This window comes from Thamnophis elegans, chromosome 2, assembly GCF_009769535.1.
Source record: "Thamnophis elegans isolate rThaEle1 chromosome 2, rThaEle1.pri, whole genome shotgun sequence".
In the NCBI taxonomy this organism is placed as follows: domain Eukaryota; kingdom Metazoa; phylum Chordata; class Lepidosauria; order Squamata; family Colubridae; genus Thamnophis; species Thamnophis elegans.
This window is the reverse complement of record NC_045542.1, coordinates 145,223,421-145,238,692: the sequence shown is the minus strand read 5'-3', so window position 1 is coordinate 145,238,692 and position 15,272 is coordinate 145,223,421. Positions and strand designations below refer to the sequence as shown.

The window sequence follows — 15,272 nt, the reverse complement described above, 5'->3', positions numbered from 1 at the left end:
CTACTTTCCTAAATAGGCGCAGTTCCCTTAATGGATCCCTCGCTCACTCAAACACATACACACACATACCATTAAAAAACCATGCAACTTACTGTTTCTTTATATGAAAGGAATTGAAGTACATTCATACCAACTTTTACTATCAACACTCACATTTGCACTGCAATCAGGCTGCTTGTGTAAATTAATTTCACATACAAAAATATCCCATTTCATTCTTTCTTCATACAAAGCGATTATTACAATTATTTCAGGGAGCTGTACATAAGCCAATGAGCTCCATTTTCTATTATTAAGGGATCTCAACTTCCCTCCAGGCCTGGGGGAGGTTCTGTCCCTTTAAATCTTCAATTTCCTTTACTTGGGGAACATGTGGTTCATTCTGCAAGCAGTGGGGAAACTCAGAGAGAGCAGTTTAAATCCTAACTACTCTCCCCTCCCCCACAGCTTCAAGCCCAAGCTTATTTATTTATTTAGCTGGTCAAACATATCACCATCAATTCAATTCAATATGTTATTAGATGCACATCTAAGAATTTTTTAACAGACATTACATCAAAGTAATCAAGTCCAATTACCTAGGTCTTTCCATTCAGTTAGGCTTTACCTCATTACCTGCTAAATTTCTTACTTTTGCTCGAAGTTACACCCGTTGTTCTATCTCCTTAAGCACTAGATTGTTAATAACTGTCTTTCCCTGGGATGTTCGTTTTAAAATTGGATCTGCCAGCCCACGCTGGCTAATTTTTAAAGATCCAAACTCTTATATATCTTGAACTCCCAGCAGCGCTGGCATATTTTTAAAGGTCAAGATTTATAGAGACAATGTATAGAGATGTTTGTCCTACACATTGTTTGAATTGGCCAGGGTTCCAGGTTGGTCCTCCCAGCTGAGCGCTGGCATAGTTTTAAAGGTCCAAACTCTTAGCTCTCCCAGCAGACCGCTGGCATAGTTTTAAAGAGCAAGATATATAGATATTTTATTAACACATCATTTGCATCTGGGTGGGGCTCAAGCTCTACTTTTCTTTTAAAAGACAACTATTACAGCTGCAACAATTTCTAACATATCCCTGTGGACTCCTTAGTCACTTCGGGGAAGAAACTCAGGTAGAACTTCTCTTCAGTTCATCTGATGGTGGCCAGAAAATCAGCAAACTTGTTACAAAATCTAAATCAAAACTGTCTTCTAGGGGCCAGGTTTCGAGTAGGTTGGCCAGATAGATGTGCAGAGGGTTTTTGCTCAGGTTGAAGGCAAACCTTTAGTAGGAATTTCCTTCATCTTATACATGCACACACAAGGCAACACTCTCCTCCTTCCCCCAAAAGAAAAAAAAAATCTTTACTCACCTGAAGAGTAAATCTTCCAGGCCTGAAAAACATGAAAACAAGGTTCCCTCCCCCACAGAAAAGGCATTGTTGGGGGATTAAGGGTAAGGGAGGGGCTTGGGGGGGTAGAAAGCTTGCAGGCAGAGTTTTTTTAAAAAAAGGTAAAATCATCAGTTACTAAACAGATAAACTGGTAACATTATGGGGATATCACAGATGCAAAATGGGGTCTGGATTCACATGCTTCAGGAAGGAAATAAACAGGTAAAATCATTTAAACACAGGATAGAAGCAAGGATGAAACTTTTCCTGTAAATGAACTTAAAACATTTCCTGGGTTGTTACTTTAAGGCAAAGGGAAGGAAGGAAGGAAAAAAATACTTCTCTGTACTCTGGTTTTTTTTGGGGGGAGGAACAAACTGAACGAAGGCAATTTCTGCCAGTTTACTCTTTTCTTTCATTGAACACTTTAAAATCCTTGTCTTTTGGTTCAGAGACATCTTAGTTACAATTACTTTGAAGGTGCACAAAGACTTAAGCACACATTTACACAAGAACAAGGAGAAAATAAGAAAGGAGAAAGACAGAACTCTTAGGTTTTCACATCCTACATTCTTAGTTACAAATCTGTTAAATTAGGGAAGGCACAAATCTTAACAAACGAACCACGTGGTTACATAGAAGACAAACAGACAAACAGACAAGAGAAAAAAGAAACCTCAACATTTTTCCCTTTTCTTTTAAGTACCTTTATGTAGCCAAATTAGTTTTCCTGTATTATCTTTCAGCAAAGCCCATTTCTCACACAATTTCCTTGCCTTCATGCCTGCCAAGATAGGCATGTGCCTGGCGTCCCAGGCTTCTAGGAAATCTCCAAGGGATTTTCCTGTCACCCTCGAGCTAACGCTTCCCATGACCCATTACATGCAGGGCTCACTTTGGCTTAGCCGGGTGACCACCGCCCCGTAAGTTTTCAGAAAAAAAAAGATTCTGGGAAGGACTTCAAATTCCCTAATGAAGTATTCGGTCCCTTCCTACCAGGGAATTTCCGCTAGGGTTTCACAGATCAAAAAGGTAATCTGCAGAGGACCTCTGTTCCCTTTAACAGTTAGTACCTGCACCTCTTTTTCTTTACACACAATGAGCCTTTGCTTTTTCATTCATTTAGAGAATTAAAATTTAAAGGTACTCACCTTCTTTCCAGGCAGCCTTTGAGCTCAAACTCAAAACCCCTTTAAAGCCTAGATCCAATGGTTAAGGCCAAGATAAAGTCCACCCTCAGACTCAATGGGGTCTGTGCCGGCATGGGAGGCTTACCTGGGCCATATCCATTGGTTAGGCTAGCTTGGAGTCCCATCTGGGGGTCGCCAATTGTTGAAAGAAATGTCCTTCTGGGTTCAGCTCCAAGTGGGGAAGAAGACACTGGAGACATGGAGGCTGCTTGGAAAGATGGTTTATTGTTGGACAGGGCCACATGGCTTGAGCCCTGACCAGAAAAGGTGATCACATGTTTCAATGTTGATGGAGAAGAAGAGAGAAGGGCTGAGGAAGGGGCTTGCTAGGCTTTTATACCCTGTTCAGTCCCACCTCTCTGTTTCCTGTTCCTGTGTAAGAAATGTATTCTGACTGGTTGTCAGACTCCCATGGTGCCATGCAGGGGGCTACTCTCTAGGCTGTGATGAGTTCTCAGTTGCCTTGTGGTCAGTTGAGTAATATCCCTTCCCCCTACACCTGCAGTGAGGAGAAGTCTTTATTATGTAAAGTGGGCTAGCCTGGCCATCTTAATAGCCCATTAGCTGGGGATGGGCAGAAAGCTATAGGCAACTATTCTGTCTTTTGAAACAGGTTTCTTTTCACATCCAGAGAAATATTCTGCCTTTTCAATATTTCCTAGGATATTTCATTTTTCTGGGAGAGGGCTGGATGATAACTTCCCACATTGTATTGCACTGTATTGAAAAACGGGCCTACTGGAAATTCAGGAAGGCCAGTAATGGGCTCAAGGAAAGCCTCCAGAGCCTGGGGAGGGCAAAAAATATCTCCCCCTGATGGTTATTAAGAAGATATTGGACAGATATTTGTCTGAAATAGGATAAGGCAGTGATGGCTAATCTTTTTGTCCTTCCTTGCCCACACCCATAATGCAATGTGCATGCGACACCCCCCACGCCTCCCCTGCCCCTCTGCGCATGTGTGTACGACCGCCACCACCACCCCGTGCCCCGTTTTGGGCCTAGCAAGCCTCCCTGAAGCCTCCTGGGACCAAAAATGGGCCGTGGGGGGGGCACGCCACACACTCCGTGCTCCCCCCCGTGGGCCCCCCCATGCATGCATGTGCATCTCCCACATGTGTGGCAGAGATCTAAAAATAAGCTGACCAGAGGGAAGCATGCGCACATACACGGTGGAGCTGAGCTGGGGCGACGGCTCACGGGCGCGCAGAGAGGGCTGTGCGGGCCACGTGCGGCACGCATGCCATAGGTTCCCCATCACGGGTATAAGGTCTCCTGCTTGAGCAAGGAGTTGGAGTAGAAGACCTCTGAGGCCCCTTCCAACTTTGTTACTCTGATTTTATGTAAGAACAAAGTCTGTTGGAGGTGATGGTGGCCAGGGATCAGCAGGAATGGGGTGCCCTGAGGACTCTGCCAGCACTGGGCTTCACCCTGCCTCCAGGAAGCATGGAGGAAGTAGGAGGAAGTTAAAGAGTCCTCTTCATATCAGCTATGCTACTCAGGGCAGCCAAAAGGGGAGAGACTGTGAGGCGGGGAGGGGGGGAGGGGAGATAAGCAGGACATTGCCAATACCATCAATGTGCAATGGTTGTCAAATGCGCAAATTTTGATCACCTAATTGTGGAGACATAATTCCAGATGAATGGTTGTTAAACTGACTATAGCTGTAAGTGGAAATCTCCATGCACAGTGCCTTGAACTCCCCAAGAAAAATGGTCTCATAAATGTAGTAAATAAAGGAATATAAGTTACTTATAGTCTCACATATATGCTTGGCTAGGTAAAGGTAAAGATTCCCCTTGCACATATGTGCTAGTTGTTCCAGACTCTAGGGGGCGGTGCTCATCTCCATTTCTAAGCCGAAGAGCCAGCGCTATCTCCGTGGTCATGTGGCCGGCATGACTAAACGCCGAAGGTGTACGGAACGCTCTTATCTTCCCACCAAATGTGGTCCCTATTTTTCTACTTGCATTTTAACATGCTTTCAAACTGCTAGGTTGGCAGAAGCTGGGACAAGTAACGTGGGTTCACTCTGTTATGCGGCGCTAGGGATTTGAACTGCCAAACTGCCAACCTTTCTGATCGACAAGCTCAGCGTGTTAGCCACTGAGCCACCGCAGCCCTATGCTTGGCTAGTTTCTCTAATAATTCTATTGATTTTACCTGGGGCCACATTAAGGGCCACATCTGGCATTCAAGCAAAACAAAACTTCTCACAGATATCTAAAAACCTGAGTGGCTTCAGTGAACTGAGCAAATTCTGAGATTTCACACGGCCTCGTCAATGACCAGAAACTTGAAGAAAAATTAGAGTCTGAGATTCCTCAAACTAGCACCAATCTTTGTGTTTGTTGTAAACAAACATTCTGTTCTTATTATTCTGTTACATATCCCTAAATAATTTTTCTTCTTTTTGGCAATGCAGGGAGGTGTAGAACACTCTTCCCTGCAATGTATATTTGATAAAATGCACGGCTTCTTTGAAAAGTAGGTACATTTTTGAATTCGGAAAAGTGACTGGGCTCATTTTTCTACATATAAATAGCTTGCGATATGAACCTTGATTTGATATATGGCTGCATTAGTGGCAATGGCATTTAATGCAACCTTGACTCAAGATTTAGAAGTACATGTTTTCCCCTCAGCTATCACCCAGAAATGCTTTCTTTTCTTTTAAAAAGAAAAATTTTGCAACCCAGAATGGCAATTATTTTGGGTGGGTTCATGAAAAGAAGAAATCCATGATATCTGGTATGCAGTTTCCACATTATAAATCAGAAAACTGAAACTGCAAGATCATCATAGAAGTCCAGACTGAAGCTCAGCTGTCATTTAGCCTGACAAAAAGACGTTCTGAGGCTTTGCAGTACAGGTAAATCCTTCCTCACCATTGCCTCATTCACCTACCGTCCTAAGTTACGACGGTGCTGAAAAAACAGGTTTACAACCGGACCGCAAACTTGTGGCATTACTGCATTCCATGGTCATGTGACCGTCATTCAGGTGCCTTCACTCCTGTCTCAGCTTCCTTCCGTCACATGATAACCATTTGTGACCTTCGTACAGGGGTCAGCTTCAAAAATTTTAGCCAGGGGTTCTCTGCCTGGTTGCTGGGTGGGCATGGCCATAGTGGGCGTGGCCTAGTCAGACTCCTGCATCACGGCGGGGAGAGTGTTTTTGCCCTCCCCGGGCTGCCTCCGGGGGGGGGGGGAGAACAGCCTCCCCAAGCCCATTACTGGCCTTCCTGAATTTCCAGTAGGCCCGTTTTTCAATACAGTGCAATACAATACAATACAATAGCAGAGTTGGAAGGGACCTTGGAGGTCTTCTAGTCCAACCCTCTGCTTAGGCAGGAAAGCTTATACTGTTTCAGACAAATGGCTATCCAACATCTTCTTAAAGACTTCCAGTGTTGGGGCATTCACAACTTCTGGAGGCAAGCTATTCCACTGATTAATTGTTCTAATTGTCAGGAAATGTATCCTTAGTTCTAGGTTGCTTCTCTCCTTGATTAGTTTTCACCCATTGCTTCTTGTTCTGCCCTCAGGTGCCTTGGAGAATAATTTGACTCCCTCTTCTTTGTGGCAGCCCCTGAGATATTGGAAGGCTGCTATCATGTCTCCCCTAGTCCTTCTTTTCATTAAGCTAGACATACCCAGTTCCTGCAACTGTTCTTCATACGTATGTTTTAGTCTCCAGTCCCCCAATCATCTTTGTTGCTCTTTTCTGCACTCTTTCTAGTATCTCCACATCTTTTCTACATCGTGGCGACCAAAACTGAATGCAGTATTCCAAGCGTGGCCTTACCAAGGCATTATAAAGTGGTACTAACACTTCTTGTGATCTTGATTCTATCCCTCTGTTTATGCAGCCTAGAACTGTGTTGGCTTTTTTGGCAGCTGCTCCCCGAGCCTCTGTGTGCCCTCTGCACTTACCTGCACTTACCTGCATCCAATTGGGTCACTTGGGGACTCCTGGGAGGGGAGAAGTGGGCGAGGCCAGCCAGGAGTTGGATTTGGGAGTTCTCTGAACTGCACAGAATCTTAGCTAGAGGTTCTCCCGAACCCCTACAAGCCCCCAGCAGCCCACCCCTGCCTTCATAGCTAGATTCAGAGAAGCAGAGGTAATGGGGAAGGTGGCAGGAAATCACAAGTTGTGGCCCTTATGTCGCACTTAACAATTACTCAATGATTTGCTTAATAACCACAGCTAAAAGTGATAACATAAGTTGGGCACATGATGTTTCATTTAACAACTGTATTGGTTAGTGATGGAATTGCCAGTCCCAGTTGTGGTGGGTAAGTGAGGACTACCTGTACCACACAGCGGTATCTTTATTCAAACTTTGCTGTACCAAAATGATGCATGTGTCTGATGATGTCATCACTCAAAGAGTCTTGATTTGGTCTCGTTTTGTGAAGGCTGATGCAAGTTCCACACATCGGGGCAGTTGCATGGTGATCCTTATTTATTTCTTGTACTGTGTGTAAAAAGGCAGCTGCAGATGATAAAGAATTGAAAAACTACAAGTGCCAAGAAACAACAAGCAGCTTTCCAGACCCTTTAGCCCAGGGGTGGCCCAGGGATGGCCTGTGGGCCGGATATGTCACGTGCAGGCCACGCCCACCCCAGCTCCGGGAATGTGGGGAAAAGTGAAATATCACGTGATGGCAATGTGATGTTTTCAGTTTGACACCCCATGCTTTAGACCAGTGTTTCTCAACCTTGGCAACTTGAAGATGTCCGGACTTCAACTCCCAGAATTCCCCAGGGAGTTGAATTCTGGGAGTTGAATTCTGGGAGTTGAAATCCGGACATCTTCAAGTTGCCAAGGTTGAGAAACACTGCTTTAGACCCTTTTGAGATGAGAATCAGAAAAATCTCATTGGGGGGGGAGGGGTGATCTTCCAAAGGGTGAGTGATGTGACATCACAGTAGAGGTAGCCCTCAGCTTATGACCACAATTGAGCCCCAAAATTTCCCTTGTTAAGCAAAACAATTGTTAAATGAACTTTGTCTACTTTACAAACTTTTTTCTACATTTGTTAAGGGAATCTCTGCACTTGTTAAGTTAAGTGACACAGTCGTTAAGTGAATCTGGCTTTCCCATTGACTTTGCTTGTCAAAAGATTGCAAAAGGTGATTACGTGACCACTGGACACTGAAACCATCATAAATACAGGCCGGACAAAATTGTGATCACCTGATCCCAGGGATGCCGCAATGGTTGGAAAGTGTGAAAAACGGTCATAAATCTTTTTTTTTCATTGCCATTGTAACTTTGAACGGTCAATAAATGAATACCCCAAATGTGCTTTTTCAGGAGGCAACTGGACTTGGTTTGGTTTTGTTTTTTTTTGAAAATGTTTCACTTTTCATTCAAGAAGCTTCTTCAGCTCTGACAAGATAGTGGGCAAGTGGGTAGCCTCCTGAAAAAAACACTTTTGGGACAACCATGATCTGAATCAGTGGTGCTATTTAGCAGGTTCTATCTGGTTTGGTCGAACCGGCAGCGGTGGTGGTGGGAGGCTCCACCCACCCGCCCAGACAACATAGTTTTTGATGCTCTGTGCATGCGCGCGCTCACATTTGTGAACCCGTAGCGAAGGTAAGTTGATTTCACCCCTGACCTGAATGACTGAGAATCTCTACAGACTTTTCACTAAATGAATTGTTGTTAAGTTGAGGTCTATCTTTATCATCATGCACACATCACTGTCGCCTCCCCATGGACCAGTGGTGGGTTTCAAAAATTGTTTGAACCTACTCTGTGGGTGTGGCCTCCTTTGTGGGAGTGGCTTGCCACCCATGTGACCAGATGGGAGTGGCTTGCCGCCCATGTGACCGGATATGAAGATGCCGACATCACTTGTCAGAACCACCTTAAATTACCTCACACACAGAACTGGCATGCATAAGAATGTGATGTAAACCTGTTTTTTAAAGGGCATCTTTGGTTTGGGTTAAAACAACTTCAACACACGCAATGTTCTGATTGCACCACAAACGCAGTAGTCATCCTTACCTTTCACAGAGGCACTGAGTTTTATAAATATGAGCATGATAGTGTAGAATAATCATATCCAAGGACCAGTGGTGAGTTTCAAAATTTTTTGGAACCTCTTCTATAGGTGTGGCCTGCTTTCCGGGTCCACTGGTAGAACAACAAACCGGTAGATTTGACAAACCGGTTCTACCGAATAGGTGCGAACTGGTAGGAAGCCACCTCTGCCATGGACACACCTGGTCCCACAGCAGTGCTTCTTATTGTCAGTCCACACTAGTCAGCCCATACCGAGAACCAATCTTGCTTCATTTTGGAACATTATCGCCACCTAGCGGTTCTGGGAGTTGAAGTCCCCATATTTAAAGTTAGAGTATGCAATAGTTGGTGGAGTATGCAATAGTTGGTAGAAACAGTTTATTACAGCATCTACTCTAATTGAGCTTAAAATGCAGAATAACATATATAATAAATGTTAAAATAATAAAGAAAAAAAGAGCCAAAGAAAAGACGAAAATCACAACAGCATCAACACAATATTAGAAGACCGGGAAAAATAAAATGGATTGGAGGAGGACACTCCAATATCTAAGGACTTCTTGGCATCCATTTGCAGCACTTCAGAATAGGAAAATGCAGATGGCTTTATGTTTTGGGTAACAACATTGTGGAAGGTTTCCTTTGATGGCACCAAACTGTGAAGGCCTGATAGATTGTCTAAAAAAACGTCAGAGGGGACCAGACTGGAGAGAAGTATCCCAAAGCAGATATTGCAATGCTTCATTGTCTACATTTCTAATCCAATAGCAGCAAGGAAAGATAAGCAAAGTCAAGAACCAGAACCGGCACATATTCTAAAAATACTCTCAGTGAGGTATAATCACAATCCTGAAAGCCTGCATAGTTTCTAGGATCCAATCTGGGTCGGCCTCTGACACCAGAATTTAGTTTTCCAAGTTTTTGGAATGTGCTGGAGTCCATCCTCAGGGAACTTCTCTCTCACATTCTGGAGAAAGAGAAGTTCCCTGATGATGGGCTCCAGAACATACCTAGAATATTGCATCCAGTTTTGGTCACCACTCTATAAAAAAGATGTGGAGACTCTAGAAAAAGTGCAGAGAAGTGCAACCAAGATGATTAGGGGACTGGAGACTAAAACATATGAAGAATGGTTGCAGGAACTGGGCATGGCTAGTCTAGTGAAGAGAAGGACCAGGGGAGACATGATAACAATGTTCCAATATTTGAGGGGCTGCCACAGAGAGGAGGGGGTCAAGCTATTTTCCAAGGCACCAGAAGGCCAGAAAAGGAATAATGGATAGAAATTAATTAAAGAGAGATTCAATCTAGAAATAAGGAGAAATTTTCTGACAGCAAAAACAATCAACCAATGGAAAGCTTGCCTTCAGAAGTTGTGGGAACTTCATCACTGGAAGCTTTCAAGAAGAGATTGGACTGCCATTTGTCAGAAATGGTGTGGGGTCTCCTGTAGGACTAGATGACCTACAAGGTTCCTTCCAACTCAGTTAATCTGTTAATCTGAGTCTGAAAGCTTGGAAGACTAAACCTCTGGTCCCAGTGACTGACCCAGATTGGATCTACAGCATTATCCTGTATCATCTGTATTATCCTGTATCATTATCTTGTATATTTGCCTTCATCCTGCATAGTTTCTCTTTACATCTTATACTTAACAAAATCAAGAAGTGGGCATTATTTTGAGATTCTCCCCCCCCCCATCCCCTGCGTTTCCCTCTTCCCAACTCTTAATAATTCATTGTTCCCGTTCCTCTTCCCAAGGCCATATCTACATTATTTCACATCTGGATCCTCTCTAGGTCGCAGGGTAGGAAACGGCAAAGCATCTATTTGATCTATTTGAACTCACATCGCAAATCCCACAGGAAGCATGAAAGTTCTGTTTTCAAGGGCAGAAAAGGTTCTGAGCAGCAGTTTTGTGCTTCGAATGGACGGTAAATAACAGTTTTGTGCTGCAAATGGGACTTTAGGGAAATGTCATGCTCAGAATGGTTTGACACACAATGGTTGTACACACTGCTGTTCAAGAAATGGTGGTTTCCTTGGCACGATCTTGCAATAGGGGAACAGGTATGGCACCTTTCTGTATGCTTTCTTACCCACCGGGGCAATATTTCTCAAGCCTGGCAACTTTAAAGAGGTGTCGACTTCTATTCCTGAATTCTCCATGATGGCTGGGTATGCAGGAATTCATTCCAAACCTCTTAAAGTTGCCAAGTTTGAGTCACACTTCGCTAGAGTTATTTTCCTTTAGTTCAGAGGCGTCAAACTCGATTTCATTGAGGGCCACATTAGGGTTGTGCTTGACTTCAGAGGGGCGGGGAATGGGTGTGGCCAGGGTGGGAGTGGCTAGCTCAATATCACTTGTGTCAAGGGAGCTCCTGAGCTCCGTTTTCGGCTGCGACGGTATCCTGCAACTCTCTGCCAGTGAAAACGGAGCTCGAGAGGACCCGTGTGCAGCCCTCCCACACTCTGTTTTTGCTGGCAGAGGCATCGCGGGCCAGTCTCTCTGTTTCCAGAGTGGCCTCACGGGCCAAATCTAAGCACCCCGTAGCGGGCCGGATCTGGCCCCCGGGCTTTGAGTTTGACACCCCTGCTTTACTTCATGCCTTTTGTGAGTGTTGAACTACCACAAGAATAACAGAGTTGGAAGGGACGTTGTCATAAAAACTTGAGGGCTACCTGGTTTTCATTCCCTTGAGGTTCTGGAGGAGAGGTGGGGAGTATTATCCTAACAGTTCCAATGCAGGGACATGTCTAGCCACATCTGTTTAATGCAGTGAACACCAGCCCAGATGCTCCTCCCCATCTTCCTCCCCGGGTCCTGCTTTAATCTGGCAACCATTTGCTTTTGTTTTTTCAAAAGTCCCAATTGTTTTCATACTCCCCTTTCAGCTCCATATCAAGCTGCCTTTTTACAAACCTGAATTGGGAGGGAGGGGCCTTTCTCAGCCACCTTCCAGAGGCCAAGTTTCTCCTCCTAATACCATTATCCTGATCTAATATTCCCAGTGAACAGACGTCAATGCGTGGTTCTTCTCAATCTTTTTTATCAATCTGAAATGTAACTAAGTTTGACGGAAATGTCTTAAAGGATATTTGCACCAGAACTTGACAATGAACACTGGGCCTCTGGGGCCATCATCAATAAAGTTGCCAAAATTAAATAATGGTTAATTAAAAACGTCAGGAAGATTGAAATTGGTGAGATTTCATGGCACCAATAAGATTTTCAGTTGAAAATATGAAAAAAACTTAGATTAGGACCTATAACAGTTTTCTGAGATTTGGGTGAGCTTGTGAGATTTTGGTTCTAAGTGTCTATGGAGATTCTCAGTCATCCAGGACATGGTTATCCTAAAGGTGCTTTTTCAAGAGTCAATGGGACTTTCTGTTTTTTTTCTTTGAAGATGTTTTGCTTCTCATCCAAGAAGCTTCTTCAGGACGAGAAGCGAAACATCTTCAAAGAAAAACAGGGAAGTCCAATTGCCTCTTGAAAGAGCACTTTTGGGTTGGCCCTGTCTATTTTTTGGAGGTACCCACACTATTGCATGATTGTGTGCTGTAGTGCTCCATACCCCAAAATGCCAGTCTCTAGTTTACTTTGACTGCAACATTGAGTATTCAGGAAGGTTTCTGATAAAAGAGGCATAGAAAAAATCTTTCTTTTCACCAAAATACTTCCTCCAAGAGCTGCTTAGTTCCTCTACCGCTTTAAATTAAACTAAATGATAACCTGGCATTACCTGGGTATTTATTTATAGAGGGAAATGTCCGGACCAAATGTAATTTCTAATGTTGGATTTCCCCCCTTACCAGAGGGAGCCCCTTTGTGGAGTACGGTGAAGCTGTTACTATGGCAACTCCACTACAATGTACAGTAGAAGCCATTTTACGGCACAACAGGCTGTATCTTAACAGAACCCACACCCCAAAGGGCTTTAGGGGTGTCTTACCCCCACAGTATTTTTCTCCAGGGAGTAAGTCATCTGTGTATCAAGTTTGGTTGAAATTGCTGGAGGCGTTCCAGACTTATGCTGGAATATACACACAGACACAGCCATTTATATATATGTGTATAGATAAAACATTAGCCATTTTGATTTATTACCTTGCAGGGCTACATGGAAACAACAGGAGAGACCATTCTCTATGCTTCTTTGATGATCCAGCCGAACAGTGCAGTATGTAGAGACCTTCTGTTCGACCAGCCGAAGGAGCACCTCTACGTCATGACTCAGTCAATGGTGAGATGAGGACCTGTTGATGGAGATGAGGAAAAGCATCATATGATGATGAGAGAGCTTGTTCTGTTCTGTTCTGTTCCGTTGTGTTCTGTATGGGGCATGCTAAATCAGTAGAGTAAAAGAACCCAGTAGTGTCCAGACTGAATCCTCAGCCATGATGTAAAAAAAGATGTGGAGACTCTAGAAAGAGTGCAGAGAAGAGCAACAAAGATGATTAGGGGACTGGAGGCTAAAACATATGAAGAACGGTTGCAGGAACTGGGTAGATCTAATTTAATGAAAAGAAGGACTAGGGGAGACATGATAGCAGTCTTCCAATATCTCAGGGGTTGCCACAAAGAAGAGGGAGTCAAACTATTCTCCAAAGCACCTGAGGGCAGGACAAGAAGCAATGGGTGGAAACTAATCAAGGAGAGAAGCAACTAGAACTAAGGAGAAATTTCCTGACAGTTAGAACAATTAATCATTGGAACAACTTGCCTCCAGACGTTGTGAATGCTCCAACACTGGAAGTTTTTAAGAAGATGCTGGATAACCATTTGTCTGAAGTGGTGTAGGGTTTCCTGCTTGAACAGAGGGTTGGACTAGAAGACCTCCAATGTCCCTTCCAACTCTATTACTCTATATTCTATATTCTGTAACTAATGTATCCCACCTCAGACCTTAACAAAAACATTGCAGACAAAAAAATGTTTTCTGCATCTAAACATTTAAGGATACAATCCTATCTTTTACCCATACCCAAGAATATATATGATAGGACTGTAATAGGGTATTAGTTCCAAGCAAGCATAATTCCTTTTTAAATGCTACAAAATTGGCTCCTGAAGAAAATGGAAGCCATGAGACTGTGAGTTCTAGTCCTGCCTTAGGCATGAAAAACCAGTTGGGACAATTTCTCTCTTTCTCTCTCTCTCTCTCTCTCTCTCTCTCCCTCTCCCTCTCCCTCCCTCCCTCTCTCTCTCTCTCTCCCTCCCTCCCTCCCTCCCTCCCTCCCTCTCTCTCTCTCTCTCTCAGTTAAACCCACTTCACTGGCCTCTTGTGGAGAAAATAATCATAGGAAGGTGTACTTTATTAGGTATGCTTGCTACCTTGAGTTATTTCTAAAGTAATAAAGGCAGAATAAAAATGTAATAAATAAGAGTTAAAAAATCTAATAAATAAAACAGTATTCTAAATATTAGAGGTGTACCAAATGATTTGGAATTGATGAAATCTTTATGGTCTTGCAGCATGTGGACTTTCGGCCACATTTGGTGATTCAATGTATTTTTCATCTTATGTTCCCCAAAGGAAAAATTGTTCTGACATTCTTATAAATTGGAGCCATTGGTGTAGTAAAGCAGGGATGGCAAGTATAGCCCCTTTCTGGCCTGGAATACTGGCCTAGGCTCAGGAATACTGGGAGTTGAAGTTCACAGGTCGTAGAGGTCCTGTAGTTACCCACCCCTGTAGAAAAGGATGGAAAATACGCATCCATGAATAAATATAACAAAGCTGTAATATCCAGATGATTGTTGAATATTGGAAGCTCCTGTGCCAGAAGCAAATGCTGTGTATTAATTTAGTTTGACCTATGGAGTTGCATTTCATTTTGAAATAAAATTGAAAATAAAGCCGCCAATGTAGTACAAGATCTCAAGAGAAATAAAGCAATGTAGAAATAAGGTTTACAAACCTTAGCTTAAGTTTTGTGGAACAGCTGGATTAAATCAACTTAAGGAATTGATTGCTCTGATATGTGGCATATCTAAGGCATGCAAATGTGTGTGCCCATAGAATAGAATAAAATAGAGGCGTCTGTATTTAATTAGAATTTGATCAGCAGTCTTACAGAAACATCCTTGTGGAAATGAACAAGAATTATTTATTTGGTAATAAGTATTTGGTACTCTTTTTTAAAACAAGGGATGTTCTTGCATGCAATTTGAAAAACATTTAAATATAATCATGGCCTTTCAGATGTTATTAGCCCACTGATGTTTGGATGGTTGCTATGGAGACTTCAGATCATATACCTTTGCCATGTTTAAAGTGGCATTTACTCAGGAAATAAGAGCATTAAGCTCAAAGTGAAATAAAGATGTAATTGTAAAATGGATATGGATTTAGAGAAGGGACCAGTCTCACAAACATACTTTCCTTTAATTTATCTCTTATCTTGTTATCTGCTTTTTCCCAATGACTCCGGGACTTAAGATTGATTATGTAACTATACTTAAGGATGGGCATACAAACATGTAGGCATTAAACTATTTAGCACCTATGGACTGCAATCCATTTATTTGCAAATCAGCCCCATCAGAGTAAATACAACATTGTCAGACTTTGCAGACCCACAAGAATCCAGAACCTCTAATAAATAATTGTTACTGACGAAATTAAAAAGCCATAGCCAATTTTTTTTGGCAACTGCTGGGT

At 43.0% G+C, this 15,272-nt stretch overlaps 1 protein-coding gene across 1 annotated transcript in view; it reads left to right on the top strand.

The window, feature by feature from the left end:
* The window catches only part of PLXNB1 (plexin B1), a 130,009-nt gene that overhangs the window by 33,211 nt on the left and 81,526 nt on the right, over window positions 1–15,272 (top strand). The window contains exon 3 of the mRNA XM_032211836.1: window positions 12,723–12,851. Coding sequence (XP_032067727.1) covers window positions 12,723–12,851 — 129 coding nt within the window. The remainder of the gene's footprint in view (window positions 1–12,722; window positions 12,852–15,272) is intronic.